General features: G+C 41.0%; 1 protein-coding gene across 3 annotated transcripts in view; it reads left to right on the top strand.

Moving 5' to 3' along the window:
- Lonrf3 (LON peptidase N-terminal domain and ring finger 3) overlaps positions 1-21,795 on the top strand; it is a 38,142-nt gene extending 16,347 nt beyond the window's left edge. Inside the window, exons 5-12 of one of the 3 annotated variants that reach the window (XM_090325771.1) lie at positions 499-745; positions 1,429-1,516; positions 8,910-9,024; positions 11,952-12,073; positions 13,291-13,449; positions 15,114-15,276; positions 16,485-16,634; positions 21,116-21,793. In XM_090325771.1, coding sequence (XP_090181897.1) covers positions 499-745; positions 1,429-1,516; positions 8,910-9,024; positions 11,952-12,073; positions 13,291-13,449; positions 15,114-15,276; positions 16,485-16,634; positions 21,116-21,271 — 1,200 coding nt within the window. In that variant the 3' untranslated portion in view covers positions 21,272-21,793. Of the gene's footprint in view, positions 1-498; positions 746-1,428; positions 1,517-8,909; positions 9,025-11,951; positions 12,074-13,290; positions 13,450-15,113; positions 15,277-16,484; positions 16,635-21,115 lie in introns of all 3 variants that reach the window. The other 2 variants (XM_090325770.1, XM_090325772.1) reach the window with 2 other exon arrangements.
- The last annotated feature ends 1,854 nt before the right edge of the window (positions 21,796-23,649 follow it).

Raw genomic sequence — 23,649 nt, forward strand, 5'->3', positions numbered from 1 at the left:
TAGACCGCCCTTGATCAGTATAGCAGATAGCTATGAGGTAACTTGGCAAGCTTGTGAACAGACCTGGGCCAAAGCCTTATTATGAAAGTCCTTTTGGAGCTGGGTTTAGGGGATTTTACATAGCTGTGAATGGCAGTGAGGGTGACAGGAAGTAATGCGTGGCAATCTTCCCTCACTGTCTTAAAGTTACTGCTAGAGAATGATGCAGACAGGAGGCAGAGGAGGAGATTTCCTTATGCTCCTCCTTCCCCACTGCCCAAGAGCATTTCCTCCATACCTATTGTCCTTGCCTAACCCCACCAGATCTGGGCATGCCTTTGCTATGTGGACTGGAATGGAAATACAATCTCAATGACTTCCCTACACTTGAGCTGTGTGGCCACTAAGTGATCAAGAGTGAGGATCAGAGCGCTGTTATTCTCTTTATCCCCTCTGGGTAACTATCAGAGGATAATAGTGCCTAAGTAGATTCTCATATTTGGCTCTTTCTTCCTCTAGGAAAATTCAGAGCTTTCACATTGCTCTGATCAGAGTGAACCAACAGCTGGGACATTTAGCAACCATCTGATGAATGTCATTCATGGAATACTGAATGGTCAACAACACCATGTGAAAGACCAGGAGGACAAGGAGAAGCAGGATATTGCCTCTGTCAACTCTGAGAAATGCAGAAAAAAGAAAAGGAAACATAGTCAAACTGAATCTGAAGAAGACACAGATATACTTCATAAAGTCTTCAAGGAAGGTACTGATTTTACCCAGGGAGAATGTGCCTTGGAGCTGCTGCCTGAACTCACTGATATATGCCAATTACCCCCTGCATAGGAGTTTCTCTGAATCTGGCGGTAGGGTCCAGCTGTGGCATGTGCCAGCTGTGATCTCAGGGGGTGCTGGAAGTTGCATAGATGCCTAGGACTATGCAATATTTCAGTGGTGGTTATTAAGGAAAGCTAAAACAGCGCAGCACTAAATAGTGACATCTGAAGTCTTCTAGGCCAAATTTTCCCTGCCATCATTCCTGTTCCGGGAATGTAGGATGGGAGAAGCTTGGTCAGATCTTATTCAATTGTATCCTGAGAAGCAGTAGCTAGCTGCAGCTTCATAATTTTCTGAGAGAGGTTGACAATGCCAAGCAAGATTCAGTCCTAGATTTAAAGGCCTGGCTCAATCAGTGGAGCTGCTGCTGTTGAATGAGATGACTGTTAAATTTGAATGAAATCTCCGTAATTCCTGGAATTTTACTTCTTTCTATGAGGGCTTTTGGAAACCTCTGAGAGCCTCCTATGTGGAATCTTACTCCTTTTGGCTTAGGCAGTCACAGTGGGGGTGCAGAGACAGGTGATGAACTGAAAGACATTTTAATCTCAGAAGCACTATCTCTGAAATCAAAGTTTGTGCACATCTAACTTCTTGCTTTCTACATCACAGATCCTTCCACTGATGAGGGGTCCAAGCCTGCTCTTACTATTCCACTTACTTTCGATGCATCTGATCTTGAATGCTCCCTGTGTATGAGGTATGTGACATGTGTTATCATTTACTACCTGATATTTTCTCCTTTCTGGTATCTGAACCTTCCTGTTAGTGACATACCTACTCAGTTAGCATGTAAAAGCACGGTTCCAATGAAAAGTAAATCACAGCATTGTCACATGGGCCACCTTGTATATATTGTTTAGAGATCACATTCCTCATTCTTGACTTCTGACTTAAAAAGACCTGGACAGGGATGGGAGTTTGGCCTAGTGGCCAAACTTTCCTAGCAATTAATTAAAAAAAAAAACAATGGCCAAACAAAAAACATATTCATTAAGGGCCATCAGTTTGCAATCTGGCCACTGTCCAGGTCTTTTTTTTTTTGCCAGTCATGAGGCTTGAACTCAGGGCCTAAGCACTGTCCTTGGTCTTTCTCAAGGCTAGGGCTCTACCATTTGAGCCACAGCACTACTTCTAGCTTTTTTCTATGTATGTGGTACCGAGGAATTGAACCCAGGTCTTCGTGCATGTTAACCAAGCACTCTACCACTAGGCCAAACTCCCGGCCTATCTTAAAGACATAATATAACACTTTCTAGTTGGTTATAGTCCTTATTTTATAACCTTCCCTCTTCTCATCCCATGTCTTATATTTACATTGTTTTCCTAGACCTGGAAGATATTTAGCTTGTAACTCTAGTTCCAGTTTTAAGTATTGGACCTAGAAGTCAAATTTTAAGAATTTATACCAATGCCACAAAGACTATCCACTGGAGGCAAAGAAGTCGTCCTAACTAGCTTGCGTGTGTGTGTGTGTGTGTGTGTGTGTGTGTGTGTGTGTGTGTATGTGTGTGTGTGTGTGTATTTCCAGAACTAAGGTCCACAGCTTTCAGTAGGAAAAGGAAGCTAAAGCCGGATCCCGGTAGCTCATACTAGTAATCTTAGCTACTTTGGAGGCTGAGATCTGAAGATTGTGCTTCAAAGCCAGTTTGACAAACAAATCCATGAGACTTTTATCTCCATCTAACCAGAAAAAAAGCTGGAAATGGAAGTGTGACTCAAACAGTAGAGCACTAGCCTTGAACAAAACAGTTAAGAGACAACACCTAGGCCATGTACTAGCAGAGAAAAAAAGCCCCAGTACTAGCACAGAAATAAAGGAAACATATAATTGCTCCAGAAGTTTGTTCAGGTGGTTCATCCAAGACAAACGCTATAAAGAAGAATCTTTTTGTCTATCACACAGTGTATCCAATCAGCAGAGACTCCTCAGATATTCAATTGCCCTTTGTAACAACCACATGCTTTTTTTGTATTCTCTGACTTTCTTGCCATATAAATAAGAGTAAGGCCTCCATTGTCTGAAATATGGACGTTTTTGTGTATGTGCTGGTCCTGGGGCATGAACTCGGGGCCTGGATATTGTCCCAGAGGTGTTTTTTTTTTTTTACTCAAGGCTGGCACTCTATCACTTTGAGCCACAGTGCTACTCTTTTTAAATGTCTAATTGCAGATAAGAGTTTCATAGACTTTCCAGCCCAGGCTAGCTTTGAACCATCATGATCCTCAGATCTCAGCTTCCTGAGTAGCTAGGATTACAGGTGTGAGCCAGTAGTGCCCAGCTGAAATATGGACTTTTAAACTTAGAAAAATTCTATTTGGGCCTAGGAGTATAGCTCAGTGGTAGAACATTTGCCTAGCATGTGTGATGGCCTGGATTCAACCCCAACATCACATAACAACAATAGTAATAGGAATTTTATAGTGGACAGATTTACTCATATGTGTAGGAAGACCTGGTAACACAGCAGATGGACTGTAGAAGCGGTCAAAACAAGCCCTGTGTATATTGTCAGGAGTTGATTTAGAGAGAGTGGGTTAGGATGGGCTGGGCCATGCCTCACTATCATAGCAGAGTAGCAGATCAACCAGGTTCCCAGTTGAGAAGTGGTCCCTGTGGCTACTACCAGCAGTGCTATGGCTCTAAGCCCCATGATTTATATGACCCGTGGAATAGGCTTAATGTAGCTTGCTCAGAAAGAACATGTCTTTGTCGTATTTATGTAACCTCTTTAGCACTCCCTCCAACCTCCAGGCCATACAAAATCAAACATACAGATTGTTCCTGTTTGTATTTTTCTCTCTAGACTAAGAATCCTGGGGAGGTTGAAGTTCTTTTGTTCCTCTTCCTCTGTGTTTTCCCTTTCATCTTGTTTGTCTCTGATCTCAACAGGGGACTTGGAGAAGGATTAGAAATTTAGTGCAAGAAATAAACACTGAGAGGATAAGACCCCCCCCCCACCTTCTAGTTTGCACACTGAGTTAAAAAGCCATTATAATGTAATGTTCCTTTATCCTGTCTCCTTATTTGTTCTAAATGAAACTACAACCCCCAAATCTTCCAAATGCATCTTTGCTTGGGGTAGCTGTTGTATAGGATGCTGAGTTATAAGCCAGACCACCGCTTTCTGATCATAAAAACCCTGCCAAACAATGGAGCATTTTTTTCATCTGAGTATTAGGAAAAACTATAACCCTTAGGTACTGACAATGATATTTCATATACATACATTAGCTTCAGTTTTTCCAATCTAGAGAAAGTCTCTATTTTTTTGCCTTTAAGGCTTTTCTTCTCATTATTGCTTTTATTTTATTTGTCAGTCCTATAGCCTGAACTCAAGGCCTATGCTGAGCTCTTTCACTCAAGGCTCACACTCTGTCACTTTAAGCCACTGTGCCTCTTCTGGTTTTCTGGTGGTTCACTGGAATCACATGGACTTTCCTGGCCAGGCTGGTTTTGAACTGTGACCCTCAGGTCCCAGCCTCCTGAGTAGCTAGGATGATAGGTGTGAGCCACTGCACCCAGATGTTATTGCTGTTAGTAGGTTCTGTTGTTAACATTTGAATGTCTTTGAGGGAGAGGGTCAAAGAACAGAGATCATCTCAAACAATCTGCTGGGCCAGGAAATTACACGTTTCTATCATCTATGTAAGTTTCTAGAATGAAATCTAGTCTTGTGGTTTTGCACTGGTTTTCCAATTTCCCAGTCTCCTTTGCTGAGCTGGGATATCTACTGGGGAAAGTTGCCCCTGGCTTTAATACCTCAAAACTCTGCCTGCAGACTTTAGTGGCTGAAAATCCCTGTCTGTGACTTACATATTACGTATATTTCAACCTCTTGAGGGCCACCTCTGGGGCTGCTGTGAAATAGAGTCTATAGGGTAATAAGGATATTTTGTGATATGAAAGGAGAATGTCTGGGCTGGGAGTGTAGCCTAGTGGTAGAGTGCTTGCCTACGCACAAAGCCCTGAGATTGATTTCTTGGTGCCATATACACAAAAAAAGGCAGAAGTGATGCTGTGGCTCAAGTGGTAGAGTGCTAGCATTGAGAAAGCCCAAGGACAGTGCCAAGGCCCTGAGTTCAAACCCAGGACTGGCAAAAATAAAAAGGCGACTGTCTGATATTTGAATTACTTAACCCAGTGACCCCACTGTCAATTGAAAGAAACTGTCTTTTTCACCTAGTTTTACCTACTTAAGTCACTAAGGATCCTTTAACATTAACTGAGTGTTAAAATATTGGGGCTCCTACTCTTCTCTCTCCCTCATTCCTTTGCTCTCATCTGAGCAACAGAACACAATACAAGGATGTAACTGGTAAGAGAAGATAATTCTTCCCAGAAAAAGCAAACGTTTTATCTGGCTTGATATCTAACTGGAAGCAATTATTATTACCATTGTTTATCCCATCGCTGTGACAATGGAAAATACTTTCTTATAAGAAAACCTACTACTGCCCTGATTCACAAATGCCTCCTTGAAATGTTTTCCTGAAACTGTTACCTGAAGTTTAAAAAAATAAACGGTGAGTATTGGGGGAAATGCTAGTATATATCTCTTTCTATATAGGTACAAATCATAGCTGGGTACTGATGGCTCATGCCTATAATACTAGACACTCAGGAGGCTAAGACCTGAGGATCATGGTTCAAAGCCAGCCAGGGCAGGAAAGTACATGACACCCATCTCCAATGAACCACTAGAAAACCAGAAATGGAACTATGGCTCAAAGTGATAGAGCACTAGCCTTTAATGAAAAAGCTCAGGGACAGAGCCCAGGCCCTAAGTTCAAGCCCCGCAACCATCAACAACAAAAATCTTTGAAATCAAGTCTGGTGTAGGTGGGTGATATCTATGTGAGACAGAGAGATTCATACAGTTATCTCTGTGTCATGCAGCAACAAAGATTGGCTGGGGAATTGGATTTGATTTCCCATCAAAGCTTTCTGCTTACTGTTATTTAACTTGTTTTCAGTTTTAATTTTCTCACTAGTACAATGAAGCTAGCCATAATTACCACATATTAATAATATATAGAGTGATGCAGTACTATACATACCTGGAAGTATAACAAAGAAAATATATTGTGGTTATTTCTATAGAAGTCTCATATAATTTTTAAAACAGTTGTAAATCTCATCCTTACAAGAAACAGCAGTGTTTATTGCTACCACATAGAAGGACACCTCTGTGTATGTATATTTACCTAACAACTTCATTAATCCTGTTTTTTTTTTTTTTTTGGCCAGTCCTGGGCTTGCGCTCAGGGCCTGAGCACTGTCTTTGGACTTTCTCAAGGCTAGAGCTCTACCACTTGAGCCTCAGAACCACTTCCAGCTTTTTTTCTGTGTATGTGGTACCAAGGAATTGAACCCAGGTCTTTGTGCATGCTAGGCAAGCACTCTACCACTAGGCCAAACTCTTGGCCCCAATCCTGTTCTTTTTTGTTTATGTGCTGGTACTGGGGTTTGAACTCAGGGCCTGGGCACTCTCCCTAGCCTTTTTGCTCAAGGGTGGTGCTTTACCACATGAGCAACAGCTCTACTTCCTGCTTTCTCCTGGTTAATTGGATTCTCAGACTTTCCTGCCAAGGCTGGCTTTTGAATGACAATCCTTAGATCTCAGCCTTCTGAATAGCAAGGATTACAGGCATGAGCTACCAGCTCCGGCTAGTTTTGATTTTTATCTTTTTCAATTCTCAAACTTTTGTCTTTTTGCTTTAGTTTTCTTGCCTTAGGACTTTCATCATTAAAAAAGTTTCTGTTAAAAATTAACTTTTTTGGCCACATTTAATAGCTAAAATTTACTAATGATACTAGACAAATTTACTATTTTGAAAACAAAATTTAACAATTTAAAAAGTACAAAACAGAAGAAGCCATGAAAGGTGTCTCTCTTATTCCAGATCTCTTATGGACTTGTCATAAATATCCCTGCCCCCCACCCTTCCCTCTTAAATCCATTCCTGCAGCCAGTGAAGTATCACTGAGTGTTTTTTTTTTAAATTCCACAGGTGGCTTTGATAATTATGTGTGAAGATTTCTAAGAGGCTGGTGTATACAGAGATAATTGAATCATGTAGTTCAGTGATTCTCAACTTTCGTTGTGTATTAAAACCACCTGGGGGCTTTTAAACTTGTAATACTCTGCCTGGCCACTGAGCCTCCAGACCTGGATCTCGGTTCATGTAGTCCAGGGCGGTTGGAGTTTTTTAAATCTCCCAGGCGATTGGGGCAGTATTTCCAGATAGGAGTGGGAGGAACCGTTTACATGAGGAGTGTGGTGTGTTCACTATCTGAATTGTGATGATGGTCTCCTAAGCGTGTGCATATATTAAAAGTTTGCTCTAAGTCTGTTCAGTTTACTGTATAGAAATTATACATCGATGCCACTGTTTTGAAGCACAGCTCCCCAGGTGATTCTTATGTGTAGCAATCTTTGAGAATCACTGTCTATAAAAATGGCAGATGACTGGAAGTGAAAGTTGGAGAGACTTTCACTTCCTGACTCTTGAATCTCTCCTCTGGACCACATTCCAGTTTGATGAATTCAGTTTCTTCAAGTGCTTTCCAACTCTGACATTGTTGTTGATGGTGTGTGTGTGTGTGTGTGTGTGTGTGTGTGTGTGTGTGTGTGTGTGTGTGAACTCAGGGCCTGGGCACTGTCTCTGAGTTTTTGTGCTCAAGGCTAGTGCTCTACCACTTGAGCCATAGCCCCACTTCTGGATTTTTGATGGTTCATTAGAGGTAAGAGTCTCAGAGACTTTCCTGCCTAGGCTAGCTCTGAGCCATGATCCCAGATCTCAGTCCCCTGAGTAGCTAGGATTACAACTGTGAGCCATTGGCACCAGACCCAACTCTGACAAGCTGCCAGTGCACTTCCTGCCATATGGGGAATTTATGCAGCTTGTGGCCTCTTCCTCTCATCTGAACACTCTTGGGAGGTCAAAATAGTTTGACCAGTCCATGCTCCCTTCTTTCTGAGCTCATAGACTGGTGCATGCACAACCCACTTCTTAATTGTCATCAGGAACCACTACCATTGGTCCCATTGCAGGCAAGTCTTTCTTTACACAAAGTAAATTCATGAATCTGATCATGCAGACCATTTTAATAAAGGGTCCTCTGGTTGCTTTGAAAATATCATGCTATCCTAGAGCAAGTAAAATAGGATCTAATTGAAGTCAAGTATGAGCATGTACACATATGCATATATGTTGAATAGATGACCATATCTTCATATTTCTCTCTCTCTTCATTGCTGTACATTAACAGTAGTCTTCTACTATGGATCCATACATAAAGCAGATAGAGGTGCAAGTTCAAGAGCCATTGAGCAGTTAATGTTGTTTACGTGAAATGAAATCAAAGCAAACAAATCAAACTTTTCCCATATAATGTGTATATGTATCTATGGCATGCCTTAAACAGAGACATTACCTTAAATCTGGCTCAGAAATGAAAACTATGGCATTTCTGAATGGCTTAAAAACAAAAAGATTTCTCTTCATGTCGGTGCTTTTAGTCCTCGGCCCCTCCGGACCTGCAGGAGGGATAGAGAGAACACACCTTGACCTGGACGAGTTGAGAAAGGAGAGGGCCGACTGACGGGCCGGCACCAAGCCCTCCCTCACCAGAGGACAATCAGACGCATCAGGGAGACCCATCAAGGCAGGAACTCATTTATTGAGGAAGTACATTTAGCTAATATAGGGTGCAGGAGGCTATCAGCACAAAGGTGGGCAGACAGGGGAGGTCCACGTGTTTACTCTCACTATAGGTCTCAGCAGAGAGTGATAAAGCAATAACACATTCATACCCAAAGGTAATCCATTCTCAGCAGAAAGTGATTCACAATACCGACGATATAGCTCAAAGTTAGGCATGGCGTTCATACATGACAGCTCATTTCTTTGTGTGGTTATCTTACTCAGTGATGCAGATTCATGGGCCAGCCTGACCCTGCACTCGGCTCCCAACATCCTCACAACAACATTTTTCTCCAAATAATTCTTTAAAACCATAATCACGAGTACTCCTGCTTTTATTTTTGGCCTTACCATTTTGTTCTATTTCAATCTCTAAATTTCAGATTGTTTTATGAGCCTGTCACAACACCTTGTGGACATACTTTTTGCTTAAAGTGTCTGGAACGCTGCTTGGACCATAACGCAAAGTGTCCACTGTGCAAAGATGGCCTTTTCCAGGTAAATCACTTTTCCCTTCGTTGGGTTAGCTTCTTTGGAATAATGTAAAATGTTTCATTGGATCCTAAGCCACTGCTCTGTGCCAGAGCAAAAAAAAAAATCTATCAGAATTTATTGGTCTTCTAGCCTTCCCTCACTTCTTCTCAGTCCTTTGGGAAAATGAAGTAGCATCTAACTTTTTAGGAATTATTAGTAATTAAATTAATTTGTATTGGAACAAAAACTATTCAGTGGGTGATAAAGGCACAGTCTGGTTCTAGTTCCATCACGACATCTAGTATATTGCAAATTGGGCAAATTGGGATGACTTTTTTCCCTCTTACCAGTCTTGCACTAGATGTTCTCTTTGCAAAACATTTTTTATGCTTTGTTAAGAGATCAACTTCCAGGGCCTCAAAGTGGGAAAAAAGAAACTTCATAGAACTTTACTGTGGTCTTCTTTAACCCTTTAGGAACCATGTTACTTACAAAGCTCCAGGGCTTTCAGATTGTCTGAAATTGATCACATGAATTCCTACCTTTGGTTCTGTAGGGGACCTTTATAGAGATTGTTAAAACAAAATAAGACAGAGGTCCCAGGAGTTTGGCCTAGTGGTAGAGTGCTTGCCTAGCATGCACAAAGACCCAGTTTTGATTCTTCAGTACCATATACATAGAAAAAGCTGGAAGTGATGCTGTGGCTCAAGTGGTAGATCTCTAGCCTTGAGAATGCCCAAGGACAGTGCTCACACCCTGAACTCAAGCCCCAGGACTGGAAAAAGAATGGCAGAAATCTGCCTTGGATTCCCTTCTTTGGGGAATTTTAGATTACAGTTCATAATCAGTAGTAATGTTCCTTGACTCCTGTCCATTCTGAGGAAAGGTTAGAAATACAAGGTGAGTGTGTTGGGGGCACGCCTATAATCCCCACACCTGAGAATCTGAGATAGGAGAATCTCAAGATTGAGGCTAAGCCAGGCAGTGACTCACACCTTTAATACTAGCTACTTAGGAGGCTGAGATCTGAGGATCATGGTTCAAAGCCAGCACAGGCAATACAAAGCCACGAGACTCCTATCTACAATAATCACTAGAAAACAGGAAGTGAGGCTGTGGCTCAAGGGTAGAGCGGTAGCCTTGAGCTGAAGAGCTCAGGAACAGCACCCAGGTCCAGAGGTAGGGCGATAGCCTTGAGCTGAAGAGCTCAGGGACAGTGCCGGGCCAGAGTTCAAGCCCTATGACTACCTCCCCCCAAAACAAAGATTGAGGCCAGCCTGGGATAAATGGGAGGACCCTGTCTCAAACAAAAACAAGGCTATCTCCAGGTCATCATCTGTCTAGACAAATTATATTTTGAGATCTTTCTGAAATTCCAACAGTTAGACTAAGGAAATGGCATGAAGTTATCACCCAAAGTATTGTGCTTGGAGAGGGGTCAGAGTCATATTTTTTCTTAGATAAAGGGTTGGGATCTGCTAGCCGGTTTTTAGATGAAAACTTTATGGATTTCCTATTAAATAATATCTCTGTGTTTCAATAACACTACAACATTTAGATAATTAGAAAAAAGTCTACTCAGATGTTTAGCCCTTAGAGAAAACTACTGTTAACTGAAATTGGCTCTTCCCTCATCCCGTTGCTTTGCCTGAAAAGACTAGGGACTTGGCAAGAACGTTTGCCCTTCTGTGGCCCAGCCATGACTATGGATACTTTAGCATCAAGAAGGTAGGGACTCAGGAGCTAGAGGTTATTTTCCTTTATTTCTGTGCAAAAACACAGAGCCACACTTACACTATTGTACACAGAGATAAATATTCCTATCAGGTTTATTGTAGAATAAAGACCCTATTGTTTGTAGACAGGAGTTTGGTACTAAGGCATTCCCTCCCTACTATACATTTTTTTGCCAGTTCAGGGGCTTGAACTCAGGGCCTGAGCACTGTCCTTGGACTTTCTCAAGGCTAGACCTCTACCTCTTAAGCCAAGCACCACTTCTGGCTTTTTCTATATACGTGATATGTAGGACTCAAACCTGGGTCTTCATTCATGCTAAACAAGCACTCTACAACTACACAATCCTGGCCCCTCGCTGCTGTACTTTTTTCATATATTTTTATTGTAATTAATAGAAGGGTTACATTATATTCACCAGATAGAAGGTGCATTAATTCACATACATTGATACCCTTTCTCATGCTGTACTTTTAAGGGTAGTTCCCATAATAAGCTATTGTCTATGTGCATTTTGACATCCTTTCATTCACACCATTAAATACCCATTACTATATTTGTAGGTCCTTAGATATACCTAAGGTACTGGGGTTTGGAAGAAGAATAACAGTGACTGTTGAGCTGAAGTCTGCTGCTGGAATTATAGCTTCTAATTTCAGTGATATTTAGATAGGATGTTAAAAGCTGTGTGTTTGTGATGTGCATTTCTAAAAAGTTAGAACAAAATGTACAGACTTGGAAATATCCAAAAGCCAGTTGTGGAGGAAGAGTAGCACACAACAGGGTAGGGTGGGAAAAGATAAAGGGATATGGGTTTTCAGTTTCCTGAACTTGGACTACTGACTGTCCACACATGCCAGATACAGACCATTTCTGTGAGCCTGCAAGCATAATAAATCAGAAAAAGGAAAGGAGAAGGTCTCCCTTTTACCTTGGACAAAAAAAAAAACCTATCTCAACCACAGTGTTTTAGAAAAGTGATGAGATTTTTTCAAAGGTCTGTGCAAATTTTTCCCCTCCTTGTTAAAATGTTTCTAATTATAGCGATAATCATTTGCATATATTTTAAACCGAATTTAAATTCTAATGTGCAGAGAAGTTGTTAGTTGAAATTATGCCAATATATGAATGGTTTGACTATTCTGACTACATCAGAAGGTCTTTTGAAAATTTTTTGAGGGCTGCATCTTATGTAATTGCCTTGTTTCCTCATTTAGTGTTTGGCCTCAAGAAAATACGGCAAAAACATAATCATGGAAGAGTTAATAGCGAAATTCCTACCAGAAGAACTTCAGGAACGAAAAAGACTTGACGAAGAAGAAATGGAAGAATTTTCTAGGTATGTCTATGTTTGTTTCTCTCCTCAGTTTCATTCATTATAACTGAATGTGCACATTTCTTCCCAGCTCATAGTCTAGTGATATCATCTTGGTAGTTTGCAATTGGCCATGATGAGAGTATTTGCATATCATCAAATACTACAAACTAGGGCTCCCCTACAACTAAGATCCTCTAAATCAGTTGTTAAGCATTTGCTGGCTTCTGAGGAAAGATAAGCCAAACCACTGAACAGGTTGTATGTGGGCACTAGAAACAGGTTGATGCTGGCAGAATAAATTGGAATAGCTTAATCAGGAGAACTCGTCAAGTACCCAGAAGATTGTCTTTAAAAAAAAAAAAACAGAATCCCCAGGGCTACTTACTAAAAGGCAAATCTTTGGGTCCCAGTCCTAGAAGGTGTGGACCAGCCATCTGGATTGAAGGCTCCCCAATTACTGTGCTGTAAAAGAGAATGGGAGCATCACTGAGATAAATTACTTTCCATTGTCTTTTGCTTGTACCTCCTTCCAGCTTGGCCTACTATGAACATTCTCTCAGAAGTTATGCAAAGTTGATATATGCACAAGAAACTTGCAGAGAATCGTCCACTGCCCTTTTAGGAAGCTAGATGCACTTATATCAACATCTGCCGAGCTGGGAATGTAACCTAGCATGCATGAGGCCCTGGGTTCGATTCCTCAATACCACATAAACAGAAAAAGCCAGAAGTGTCACTATGGTTCAAGTGGTAGAATGCTAACCTTGAGCAAAAGAATCTCAAGGACAGTGCCAAGGCCCTGAGTTCAAGCCCCAAGCCTGGCCAAAAAAAATAACAATCCCCTTCCTCATACTGAAGGGATTGTTTTGAATAGAGAAGGAAATAAATTCAGGAGAGTAAGGGAGAGAGAAAAGGAGAGAGGAAGCAAAGGAAGGAGAGAGGGAAAAAGGAGGGAAGGATTTACAGCTATCACCCACATGATAAAGTAGCAGAGAATTAGCCAGCTAAATTAGAATATGTACAATGCTAAATTTTAGTGTCTGAGACTTTAGGCTAACCTCTGCAGTAGTTAATGAGAATCAGCCCACAGCATCAGTTGTATTTCAGTTCTTTTCTATCAGCCATTGACATTTGGTGCTTCCTTGCCTTCCCAGGGAAACTACATGAGTACATCTGAGCAGCATTTCTTTGTCTTACCCCATTGCTTTGATATCCATTTCATTTGTTCTTCCTGACAGCTTAAATAAGAATGTGCCTATTTTTGTGTGCACCATGGCCTATCCCACTGTTCCATGTCCACTGCACGTTTTTGAGCCTTGTTATCGCCTGATGATTCGTAGATGTATGGAGACAGGCACAAGACAGTTTGGAATGTGTCTTAGCCACCCTGTTAAAGGGTAAGTGAAGAGTTGTGGGAGGAATTGTTTTAAGGGAGGGTGGGGGCTCCAATAGGTGGAGAGGCCTAGCTCATGAGCTTTAGCCAGCTCACCAGCCAGGGCATTTGTTGGGCCAGTGGCCCCTCTGATGCCTAGTTTACCATGTAAAAGGTTGCCTATTTACAAGAAGTCCAGAGAGAGTGGAAGTGTGACTCAAGAGCATTAGCCCTCTGAGAAAAAAAGCTAAGGGACAGATCCGAGGCCCTGAGTTCAAGCCCCAGTACCAGCACCAAAACTAAAGAGCCCCTGAACCAATCTTTTATTGAACAGATGATAAATGTTATAAAGACATACTGCTTAGGAGTATGGAGTCAAACTACCTAGGTTCATATTCTAGCTGTATTCATGGAACAAGTTAGATTTGGGGCAAGTTATTATCCTATCCAATGTCTTCGTATGTTAAATGGTTTGTACAATGATGGGGGTTTTTTTTGAAGGGATAATTTAGACATGTCTAATAGTCTCCCATTTTATAGCATAAGTGAATGATATTCATGATCAAATCTAATAATTTTTCATAAGGCTTATCAATCATAGATAGTACATTGAAAGGAATATCTACCAATTTGTTTTGATCCATCATGGGGCTTGAACTCAGGCCTTGGGTGCTTACTGTCCCTGATTGAGTTCATTTTGTATTCTGTAACAAAATACTATAAACTCAGTCATGTATAAGTAGTAATTGAAATTGGTTAAGTTTCTAGAAGCTAAGAAGTTTAATATTTAGGAATGTGTATTGAACAAGTCCCCCCCCCCTTTTTGTCGGTCCTGGGGCTTGAAGTCTTGGCTCAGGCGCTGTCCCTGAGCTCTTCAGATCAAGGTTACAACCCCTTTGAGCCACAGTGCCACTTCAGGTTTCCTGGTGGTTAATTGGAGATAAGAGTCTCACGGACTTTAGTGCCTTTAGTGCCCGGGCTGGCTTTGAACCGCAATCCTCAGATCTCAGCCTCCTAAGTAGCTAGGATTACAGGTGTGAGCCACCACTCCCAGCAAGTCCCTTTTTTGTACTAAGGATTGAACCCAAGGCGGCATGCATGCTAGACAAGCACTCTACGCCATTGAAGTATATCCCTATCCCTTTATTTGTATTTGATTTTGGGAAAGAATCTTATTAAGTAGTCCAGGCTGGCCCCAAACTTGTGATCTTTCTGCCTTAGTAGTTGAGATTATAGGGTGGGTGCTACCATGCCCATCTCTTAACAATGGTCTTCTTGCTGCATTATAACATGACAGAAAGGGAGAGAGTGAAGAGGGGAGAGGAGAGGAGAGGAGAGAAAGGGGCAATGGAGATCAACCTTACCATTTATAGCAAATCACCTCTAGAATAGCATCATTATTCCAATCATTAGACCCCTCATGGTCTAATCACCTCTAAACAGTGTTACAAAGGCACTTAAGCTTCAATAGTGAACTTGGAGGGAAACAAACTATAATAGTACTGGCACATAATCTATGCTTAAGTAATGAGAGCAGCTGTACTGCTACAGTCAGATAGTTCCTGTTAGGTAGACAGTTAGGGCCACATCCCTTGAGGCACAGCACAAGGTTACAGAAATAGCAGGGTCCAGGCCAGGGACTAGAACTCATCACACCTCTACTTTCTTGATTTCATTCTCAATAAACAGATTTGCAGACTATGGCTGTATCCTAGAGATCAGAGATGTTCAGTTCTTTGCCGATGGCCGTTCTGTGGTCGACAGCATAGGCAAGAGACGCTTCAAAGTCCTCCAACATGGCCAGCGCGATGGTTATAACACAGCTGACATCGAATACATTGAAGATCAAAAAGTGAGTGGTTAGTGCCAAGAATACCAAAGCAAGACTATCCCTGTAACATGGTATGCAAAAATGATTGCAAAGGATTTCTCTGAACTCATGGTGGTGGGGGGGAGTTGTCTTGTGATTTCTCATCCAATTGGGCAGAAAACGTGAAATGCAGCTGGAATGCTAACTGTACAACAGTGTAAACACCCACTATCCTCTTGTTCCTTGCTTACTTGCTGAGTTGCTGTCATGCATGAGAAATGCTACTGCAGACCAAACCTGGGGTCTATTCAGCATAACTTAGATCTCTGTTAGGGATAGATTTGGAGTGGGGTCTATACATGCATAATTTACCTACTGATGTATTTATTATTTAGTCAGTTGTGGGCTTTGAACTCAAGGACCTGAGCTCTGTCCCTGAGCTCTTTTGTTCAAGGTGGATGCTTTTCCACTTTGAGCCACAGCTCCACTTCTAACTTTTAGGTGGTTAGTTGAAAAGAGTCGCATGCATTTTCCTGCCCAGGCTGGCTTTTAACTGTGATTCTCAGATCTCAGCCACCTGAGTAGCTATGATTCAGGTATAAGCTACCAATACCTAGCTGCTATATTTATTTTGGTTTTATAACTTGTTTCCTTTGTGATCACTGTAGATTCACACATGCCTTTTTATTGTATGCAGTCTGACCATTGACCTCCTGCCCTTGAAAGCAGTCATCCATCATCCCCAGAAGTGGAAAGATGATAAATCCCAATTCTTGGTTTTCTGAGTTAATGGATAGATGGAGAAGTCACCAATCCCATTTGATTATACTTATATTTACTCTGTAGATGAATAGGTACTTCATCAAAGAATAAATATATTTGACTTTAGAGATAGCTACTCAGGGAGGCATGGGCATATTTATGTCTGGCCTTCCAAAGAGCAAAGAGAAACGCAATATGAAAATGAACATGGTAGATGCATGCAAGAACATAACCTGCTTTAAGCACATGCCTCCACTATGGGTAGTTTGAGTCTCTTGTCATCTCAGTCAGGCCCCCAACTGAACCATTCTCCTTCTTTTCCTCCTACCTCTAGTTGTATTTACATACAGCCCAGCATCTGGCTGAGAAAGCTGGATGGGCGAGCCTTCCCAGGGGAAGACAGGATGGATGCTCCAGTGTCAGGTGCCATACCTCTGGAAGGGATGGCGAAGGCACACAATGTTTTACTTCCACTTTGATTCTTTCAGGTTGAAGGAGAAGATTATATTGAGCTCATCGAAATACATAACAGTGTTTATGAGCTAGCATCAGCGTGGTTCCATTCACTGAAACCATCCATGAGGAATCGAATCCTCAGTCACTTTGGTCCAATGCCAGAAAAAGATGATGATCCTCAGGTACATCAAATGCCTGTTTCTAATATTTATCAAATATCTGTTTATTCCCCACTAAATGAGAGTCCCTAGGGTTTGTGATTAGATGGGCGAATCCAGTAGAGAAGATAGATCTAATTTAGGTATCGTATTTCTGGGCAGTGAATATCACAGGAAAGACAAAAGGGATCTCAAGTCAGAATTGGGGCACCTAAGGTAAAGAATAGTAACTAGCGTCCAGTACATGTGTTGACAGATTAGGGAAGTGAGAGAATAGGGACCTACATACTGCCAACAGAAAAACCTTCAGGCTTAGTGCCAGTGACTCACGCCTGTAATCCTAGCTACTCGGGAGACTGCGATCTGAGGATCACAGTTCAAAGCCAGGTGCAGAAAAGTCAGTGAAACCTTTATCTCCAATGAACCACCAAAAATCTGGAGATAGATCTGTGGCTCAAGTAGTATAGTGCCTAGCCTTGAGCAAAAGAAGCTCAGGGAAAGCACCCTAGCTCAAAGTTCAAACCCCAGAACCAGCATCAAAGAGAGAGACAGAGACAGACAGAGAAAGAGATTTGGAGGGAGGGAGAGAGAAAGAGGGAAAAAAAAGAAAAACTTTCCATGGGAGTCCAAATTTACACGAAGGTCCTATTAAGGTGATAAGATATGCTCAAATGCTAGGGCTTTACAGAGTTGAGACCAAAGCCAGGAATCTTCTGGAGTGAGGAGCTAGGAGCAGCCACTATCTAAGATTGTAGTTGTAAGGGCACAGAAAATAGACAACTAGGCCCATCCATGCTTAGCTCTGCAAGACTGGATACTATTGTCCACACTAGGGAGAACAAGTCCTGAAAACAATGATCCTGTTTTCTAAGTGTACCCTTGGCTTAGCTATGCCAGAAAATATAGTTCAGTAGGTTCTTGAGGATCCATTTTTTTTGGTGTGTGAGGGGTGGCATTCTTGAGTGCAAACTATAGATCCAAAGGTTTCCAGTAAAGACGAGAGAATCAAGTTTCAACAAACTTTGCTTACCTGGTTTAAATGAAGAGATATGTTCAGAGCATTCTATAAATATTAACATCAGAGTAAATATATGCTAATGATCTTAGGAAAGAAAGTTCAGAAAGTTAGTCTAGTATCTAGTATATAGGAGGGTGAGTAACTTCTTTGATTTTCTTTCAAGTTATGCTCATTCCTGACTCAGTGACAATAGAAAAATAGATTCATATATATAGATATATATGTGAATGTAATTATCTGTATATTTGATGTATGTGTATATATATATACATATGATCTCTCTGTATAGAATTATGTATAATATGCATTACTGGGGTTTGAACTCAGGATCTTACGCTTGTTAAACAAGGATTGATAGATACTTGAGCTACATCTCTAGCCCTTTTTGCTTCTTAGTTGTTTTTAAATAGACTCTAGTTAATTGGAAATAAGAATCTCAGGAACTTTACTGCCCAAGATGGCTTTGAACCACAATCCTCAGACCTCAGTCTTCTGAGTAGCTAGGGTTATATAGGCTCCTGGCAGATTCTTGCTTTTTGACTAGGTGAATCAGATAAAGTATGTTCTTCTCATCTAGACCCTCAGGGTGGTGGGGATTAGAATTATGAATTGTCATATCTGGCTTATTTGTTGAGATTAGATCTGGTTAACTTTTGCCTGCTGATTTTGAACGATTCTCCAGATTTCTACCTGAAGAGTAGCTGGAATTACATGGTGTGAGCCACCACATTCAGCCTAGCATATATATATATATATATGTATATGTATATGTATATGTATATGTATATGTATATATATATATATATCCTGACTGCTCTCGAAATACTGGTTCTTCTTTCTAGCATCATGATTTTAGATAAATCTCTACTTCTTTCTCAACTTTACTGAACTTTTTCTCAACTTTTTATTAAAAAATGAGAGCTATCTCCAACACTCCTTCTTTCTCTTGTACCACGAGGGACCCAAACACCTATTTGGTCCCTAATAGGCTGAAACATCTTGCTTCCTCTAAAGTACAAAGTCGCTTCTTTCCTTCCCCCCAAAAGTATGATGAGTCTTGAAGGGAGAAAGGCTAGTGGCTGCTTCCTAGTGAGCTGGTTCTTGGCTCTGAACCATGGTGACTCATAACTGAGCAAACTCCTCATCAAGCTTCATATTTCCCTTCACCTGCTTGGAAGCAATTCTCCTCAATCAGGCAAAAGGTAACAATCAGCCACGCTAACCACATCTTCCAAAGAACAAACCCAGATGCTGCAGTGTGATTCATAAGGACTTAATGACATAGCAAGCAGAGACTGTGGGTTTCATTTCCTTTTTTTTTAGTTTGGTTACCACATTATGTTGGCAGTGGCAGTCCCTGTGAAAAACAAGAATCCACCCAAGTTTGTTGTAACCAATGCTGAACTCCTGGCAGTCCTAGGAATAAGAATGTCCTAGGGCCTCAAGAAAAGGCCTCTTAGAAAGCACCATCAATATTTGTTAGGGGCTTAAATACTTACTGATGATCCTGAGAAGGAAGATTCAGTGTCAATCTGATATCCAGAAATGGTCAGAGGAGGGAAGACATGTTGCAGATTGAATGGAGGGACCAAAATAAGAATCCAGATGAAGCTCAAGGCATAGAAAAACAGGGCGATGGGACTAGGGGTGAATCAGATGAAATTATTCATGCCAAATAATCTCAAATCTAGGGGAAATAGACCTCGGCATGGTTCTTTATTTTTGCCAGTCCTGGGACTTGAACTCGGGGCCTGGGCACTGTCCTTGAGCTTTGTCAAAGCTAGTGCTCTACCACTTGAGCCACAGCACCACTTCCAGCTTTTTCTGTGTATGTGGTACCGAGGAATTGAATCCAGGGCTTCATGCCTGCTAGGTAAGCACTCTACCACTAGACCATACTCCTGGCCCCCAAAAAGGATTCTTTGTAGCCCTAAAAGCAGCTTTCTGCAAGTTGTGGGAAGAAAACTTATTGGGGTTTAGGCAAAAGTTATCTAAAGTATATACTCAAGAAAGTAAAAAAAATGAAATTGTAGTAAAGGACTGATAAGGAATAAGAAAACTCTTTATTAAAGGGGAAACTGGAGGTAAATATAAATGTTTTCATTCTCTATTGAAAGTTCAACTCTGCCTAAAACTTGTTGGGCAGCTTCTATACCACAATTATATACCAATTCTTTATGCTTTATTTGTTTTAGAGTAAGATCTCATGATTATGCTAAGGAGGGCTCCTATTTGTATTTCCTAGGTAGCTGGGGTGCTATGAGGCCCAGCTTTTATTGGTTGTGATGGGAGTCTTTCATGAACTCGTTAACCGAAGCTGGCTTCAAGCCTCAGCTCCTCCTGGATCTCTACCTCCCAAGTAGCTAGGATTACAGGTGTGAGCCACTGTATTTGGCTTCATGTAAATGTGTTTTCTAATAGGCATTTTTGCAAAATGGGGTTACTGTTCTTTGAGACTATAAGTCAGAGCCCTCGATTACAGGAGAGAAGATAACTGTGTCTAAGTGTAGTGGCACAGTATATTCAGACTACTATATTGAGCCAGAGCAAGAAAATGAAAGGAAATAAGGAGACATGTCCAAATAAAGGAATAGTGGGAATCAAAGGCCTGTGTGTTATATACATCTGTCCAAAAAACGTAAACCAAATCTTAGAAGTGGAAGAGACTAGCAAATATTCCAGCTTATAAAATCACACCAAGGGGCCGGGAGTTTGGCCTAAGTGGTTAAAGTGCTTACCTAGCATGCATGAAGACCTGGGTTCGATTCCTCGGTACCACATACATAGAAAAAAGCCGGAAGTGGTGCTGAGGCTCAAGTGGTAGAGCTCTAGCCTTGAGAAAGTCCAAGGACAGTGCTCAGGCCCTGAACTCAATCCCAGGACTGGCAAAAAATAAATAAATAAATAAAAATAAAATCACACCAATTAGGAGGTGTATTTATTAGGAGATTTATTGGTTTGGTTGTTTGAACACCTACCAAAGATGACCTAAAGTGAATTCCTTCAAATGAGATGGAGGACCTAGTTCTGGAAGGATAGTTCAGTTCTAAAATAAGAGAACATTCAGGGATCTAGGCTCTTTCATCAAAAAGCTCTACCAGAGTAAGAATATTACCTTTGGGGAAGGCTAATCACTGCCATATCTATAATCTAGCTAGGGGAAATGGGGAGAAAGAAGCAAGGCAGAGAGCACATACTTTTCCCAGAGTAGAAATTGGAAATTACACATGTCACTTCTTTCTACATCTTATTAGGCAGAATTGTCATATGGCCTTGACTAGCCCCAAGGGAGGCTGACATAGGGAGATTCTCTTCTCCTTCAACTAGGTGGCTATAAACCCACCTAAAAGAAACAGAAAATAAGTATGGAGGCAGCTAGCAGTCTCTGCCACATATAGAAGCAGTTCACCTTGGGATATCTGGACATCTGAAGATTGATATGGCTTGCATGGCATTAAGATGAACTCAATGTGTTTCTCTGTTGCAGACAAATCCAAATGGCCCAGCCTGGTGCTGGTGGATGTTAGCTGTTCTTCCTTTGGAAAATCGAGCACAGCTTCCATTTCTTGCAATGAGGTCCTTAAAGGATCGCCTCAATGGTATTCGCCGAGTCCTGGCCTTCATGTTTCGACAGAAAAACTAGTCATAGTGGATTGCGTGAATATGGGAGGTCTTCTTTTCAAAGTATCTAATTGCAATAACATCTTAACAAAAGAGACTACCAAATAGAAAGATCAAAAGAATGTGATCTGTTTAAAATGTTCAGTCTAAAGATAACTCCTTGACACGCTACCAACCATATAAACAGCAAAAGCATTTAAGAGCCCAGGGAAAAAAATTGGAAGTTTAACATAAAACTGTCTGAAAACCTAAAGTGATTTTGCTTAATTTTTTCTTTCTTTCATAGATGAGTAGACAGTGTGGTTGAAATGAAAAGATACTAATAATGTTGCTATAGTATTTCAGTGACTTGAAGATTCATTCCAATGGTTCAGGTTTTATAGAGCATTGTGTAAAATAATGTTCAGAATTCTCTCTTGTTTTAATAAGTTATTTTTTGCACTACTGTATCCTTTTTTTCTATGTGTGTGTTTATAACTATTGAAGAGAACATTACTGAAGCAGCCATTGTTTCATTTATTGATGCGGTTTATCATGTATCTAGGGGAAATAACTAAAGTAGAAAGGTGTATTTTTTACAACATTGATCCCAGTTCTTGAACCATCTTCATATTTAGCCTAATGGATATTTAAAAGAATTTCAGAATGATGCTAATATCATCCTTTTTCAGTTTGAATTAAACATCATAAAATACGTACATGATTTGGCAAAGATTATAGCAAAGGCCAGGTTTATGGCATAAAACCATCCATTTTCTGTGTGTAATGAAAACTAATGCTGAAAGAATTATTGCTCTAGTATGAAAAGATAAATCACATAAGTATGGAGTTTTTTGCAAACTATTGCAGAAAAATATTGTATACACAATGAAAAATAAGGCTGAAAGAATTATTACTCTAGAATGAAAAGGTGAATCAGATAAGTGTAGGGGAGGGCTGTTTTTTGTTTTTTTTTTTAATACTGGGATCAAAAAGCCTAGGCTGTTGCACTTGCTAGGTAAGCACTTTGCCACTGAGCTACATCCCAGCATTGTGCAATCTATTACAGGATTTTTTTGCCAGTCCTGGGGCTTGAACTCAGGGTCTAGGCATTGTCCTTGGGCTTCCTCAAGGCTAGTGCTCTACCACTTAAGCCACAGCACCACTTCTGGCCTTTTCTGTTTGTGTGGTACTGAGGAATTGAACTCAAGGCTTCATGCATGCTAGGCAAGCACTATACCACTAGGCCATGCTCCCAGCTATAGGCAAATATTATATACACAATCTGGTTAGAGGTATTTCTCCTTAGTGCAATTAGGGATTGCATTTTAGGTGGAATACTATTTAACTGTTTAGAGAGAATGGCTTTCAGTTTAATGGATCATGAGTATTCCCAACTAGCCTGCATATTCCAACTCTTCACAGGGTTCAAAGATCGACATTAGAATGTGCCAAAACACTTTAAAGACTATTTGTTTTTAAAAGTGTAAAGAGCCCCAGTGCCACTTCTACCTTTTTCTGTGTATGTGGTACCGAGGAATCAAACCTAGGGCTCATGCATGCTAGGTGAGCACTCTGCCATTAGGCCAGACTCTCAGCACCACGATTTTATCTAAATACTGTTTTTCCTCCTAGTTGCAATGGGCGAAAGATTTCAGTATAGAGGGAGAAGAGTGATGAGCAGTTAGGAGCAAGCACTAGCTTATTTAATACTGGTTTGATTCCTTCAGTGTCAGAACTTGAAAATTCCCAAAGTATGATGTAATGACAGAGCAAAAAGATTAGGACCATGCCAACTGAGTTGTAACCATTATCATTATACCTCTGTTCCCCGGGGCTTGATCTTGAAGCCTAGGTGCTGTCCCTGAGGTTTTTGGTTTTGTTTTGTTTTGCTCTCGGCTAGCCCTCTACCACATTGAGCCACAGCACCATTTCCAGTTTTCTGTCTGGTGGCTAATTGGAGATAAGAATCTCACAGACTTTCTGCTTGGGCTGGCTTCAAACCTCGGTTCTCAGATCTCAGCTTCTTCAGTCATTAGTATTACAGGCGTGAGCCTCTGGTACTTGGCAACATTATGCCTTTGTATGCATTCCATTGCATTGGTCACATGGACCCACTGTGATGGTGAGAAGGTCATATTATGACTGTCAAGTAATCTGTCTTATTTCATCTATCAGAAACAGGGAAAAAGACAGTTGAGATGATCCACATAATATAATATAGGCAGAAGCCCAATGATCATCCATACTTGCTTAATGGATGTCATTTATTCTGTTAGGACATCACATTACCAAGTTTTGCTTGTCTTGCCAGTCCTGGGGCTTGAACTCAGGGCCTGGGCACTGTCCTTGAGCTTTCTCAAGGCTAGTGTTTTACCACTTGAGCCACAGCACTACTCCTGTCTTTTGCTGTGTATGTGG

This window comes from Megascapheus bottae, chromosome X (genome assembly GCF_031878675.1).
Source record: "Megascapheus bottae isolate mThoBot1 chromosome X, mThoBot2.hap1, whole genome shotgun sequence".
NCBI lineage: Eukaryota > Metazoa > Chordata > Mammalia > Rodentia > Geomyidae > Megascapheus > Megascapheus bottae.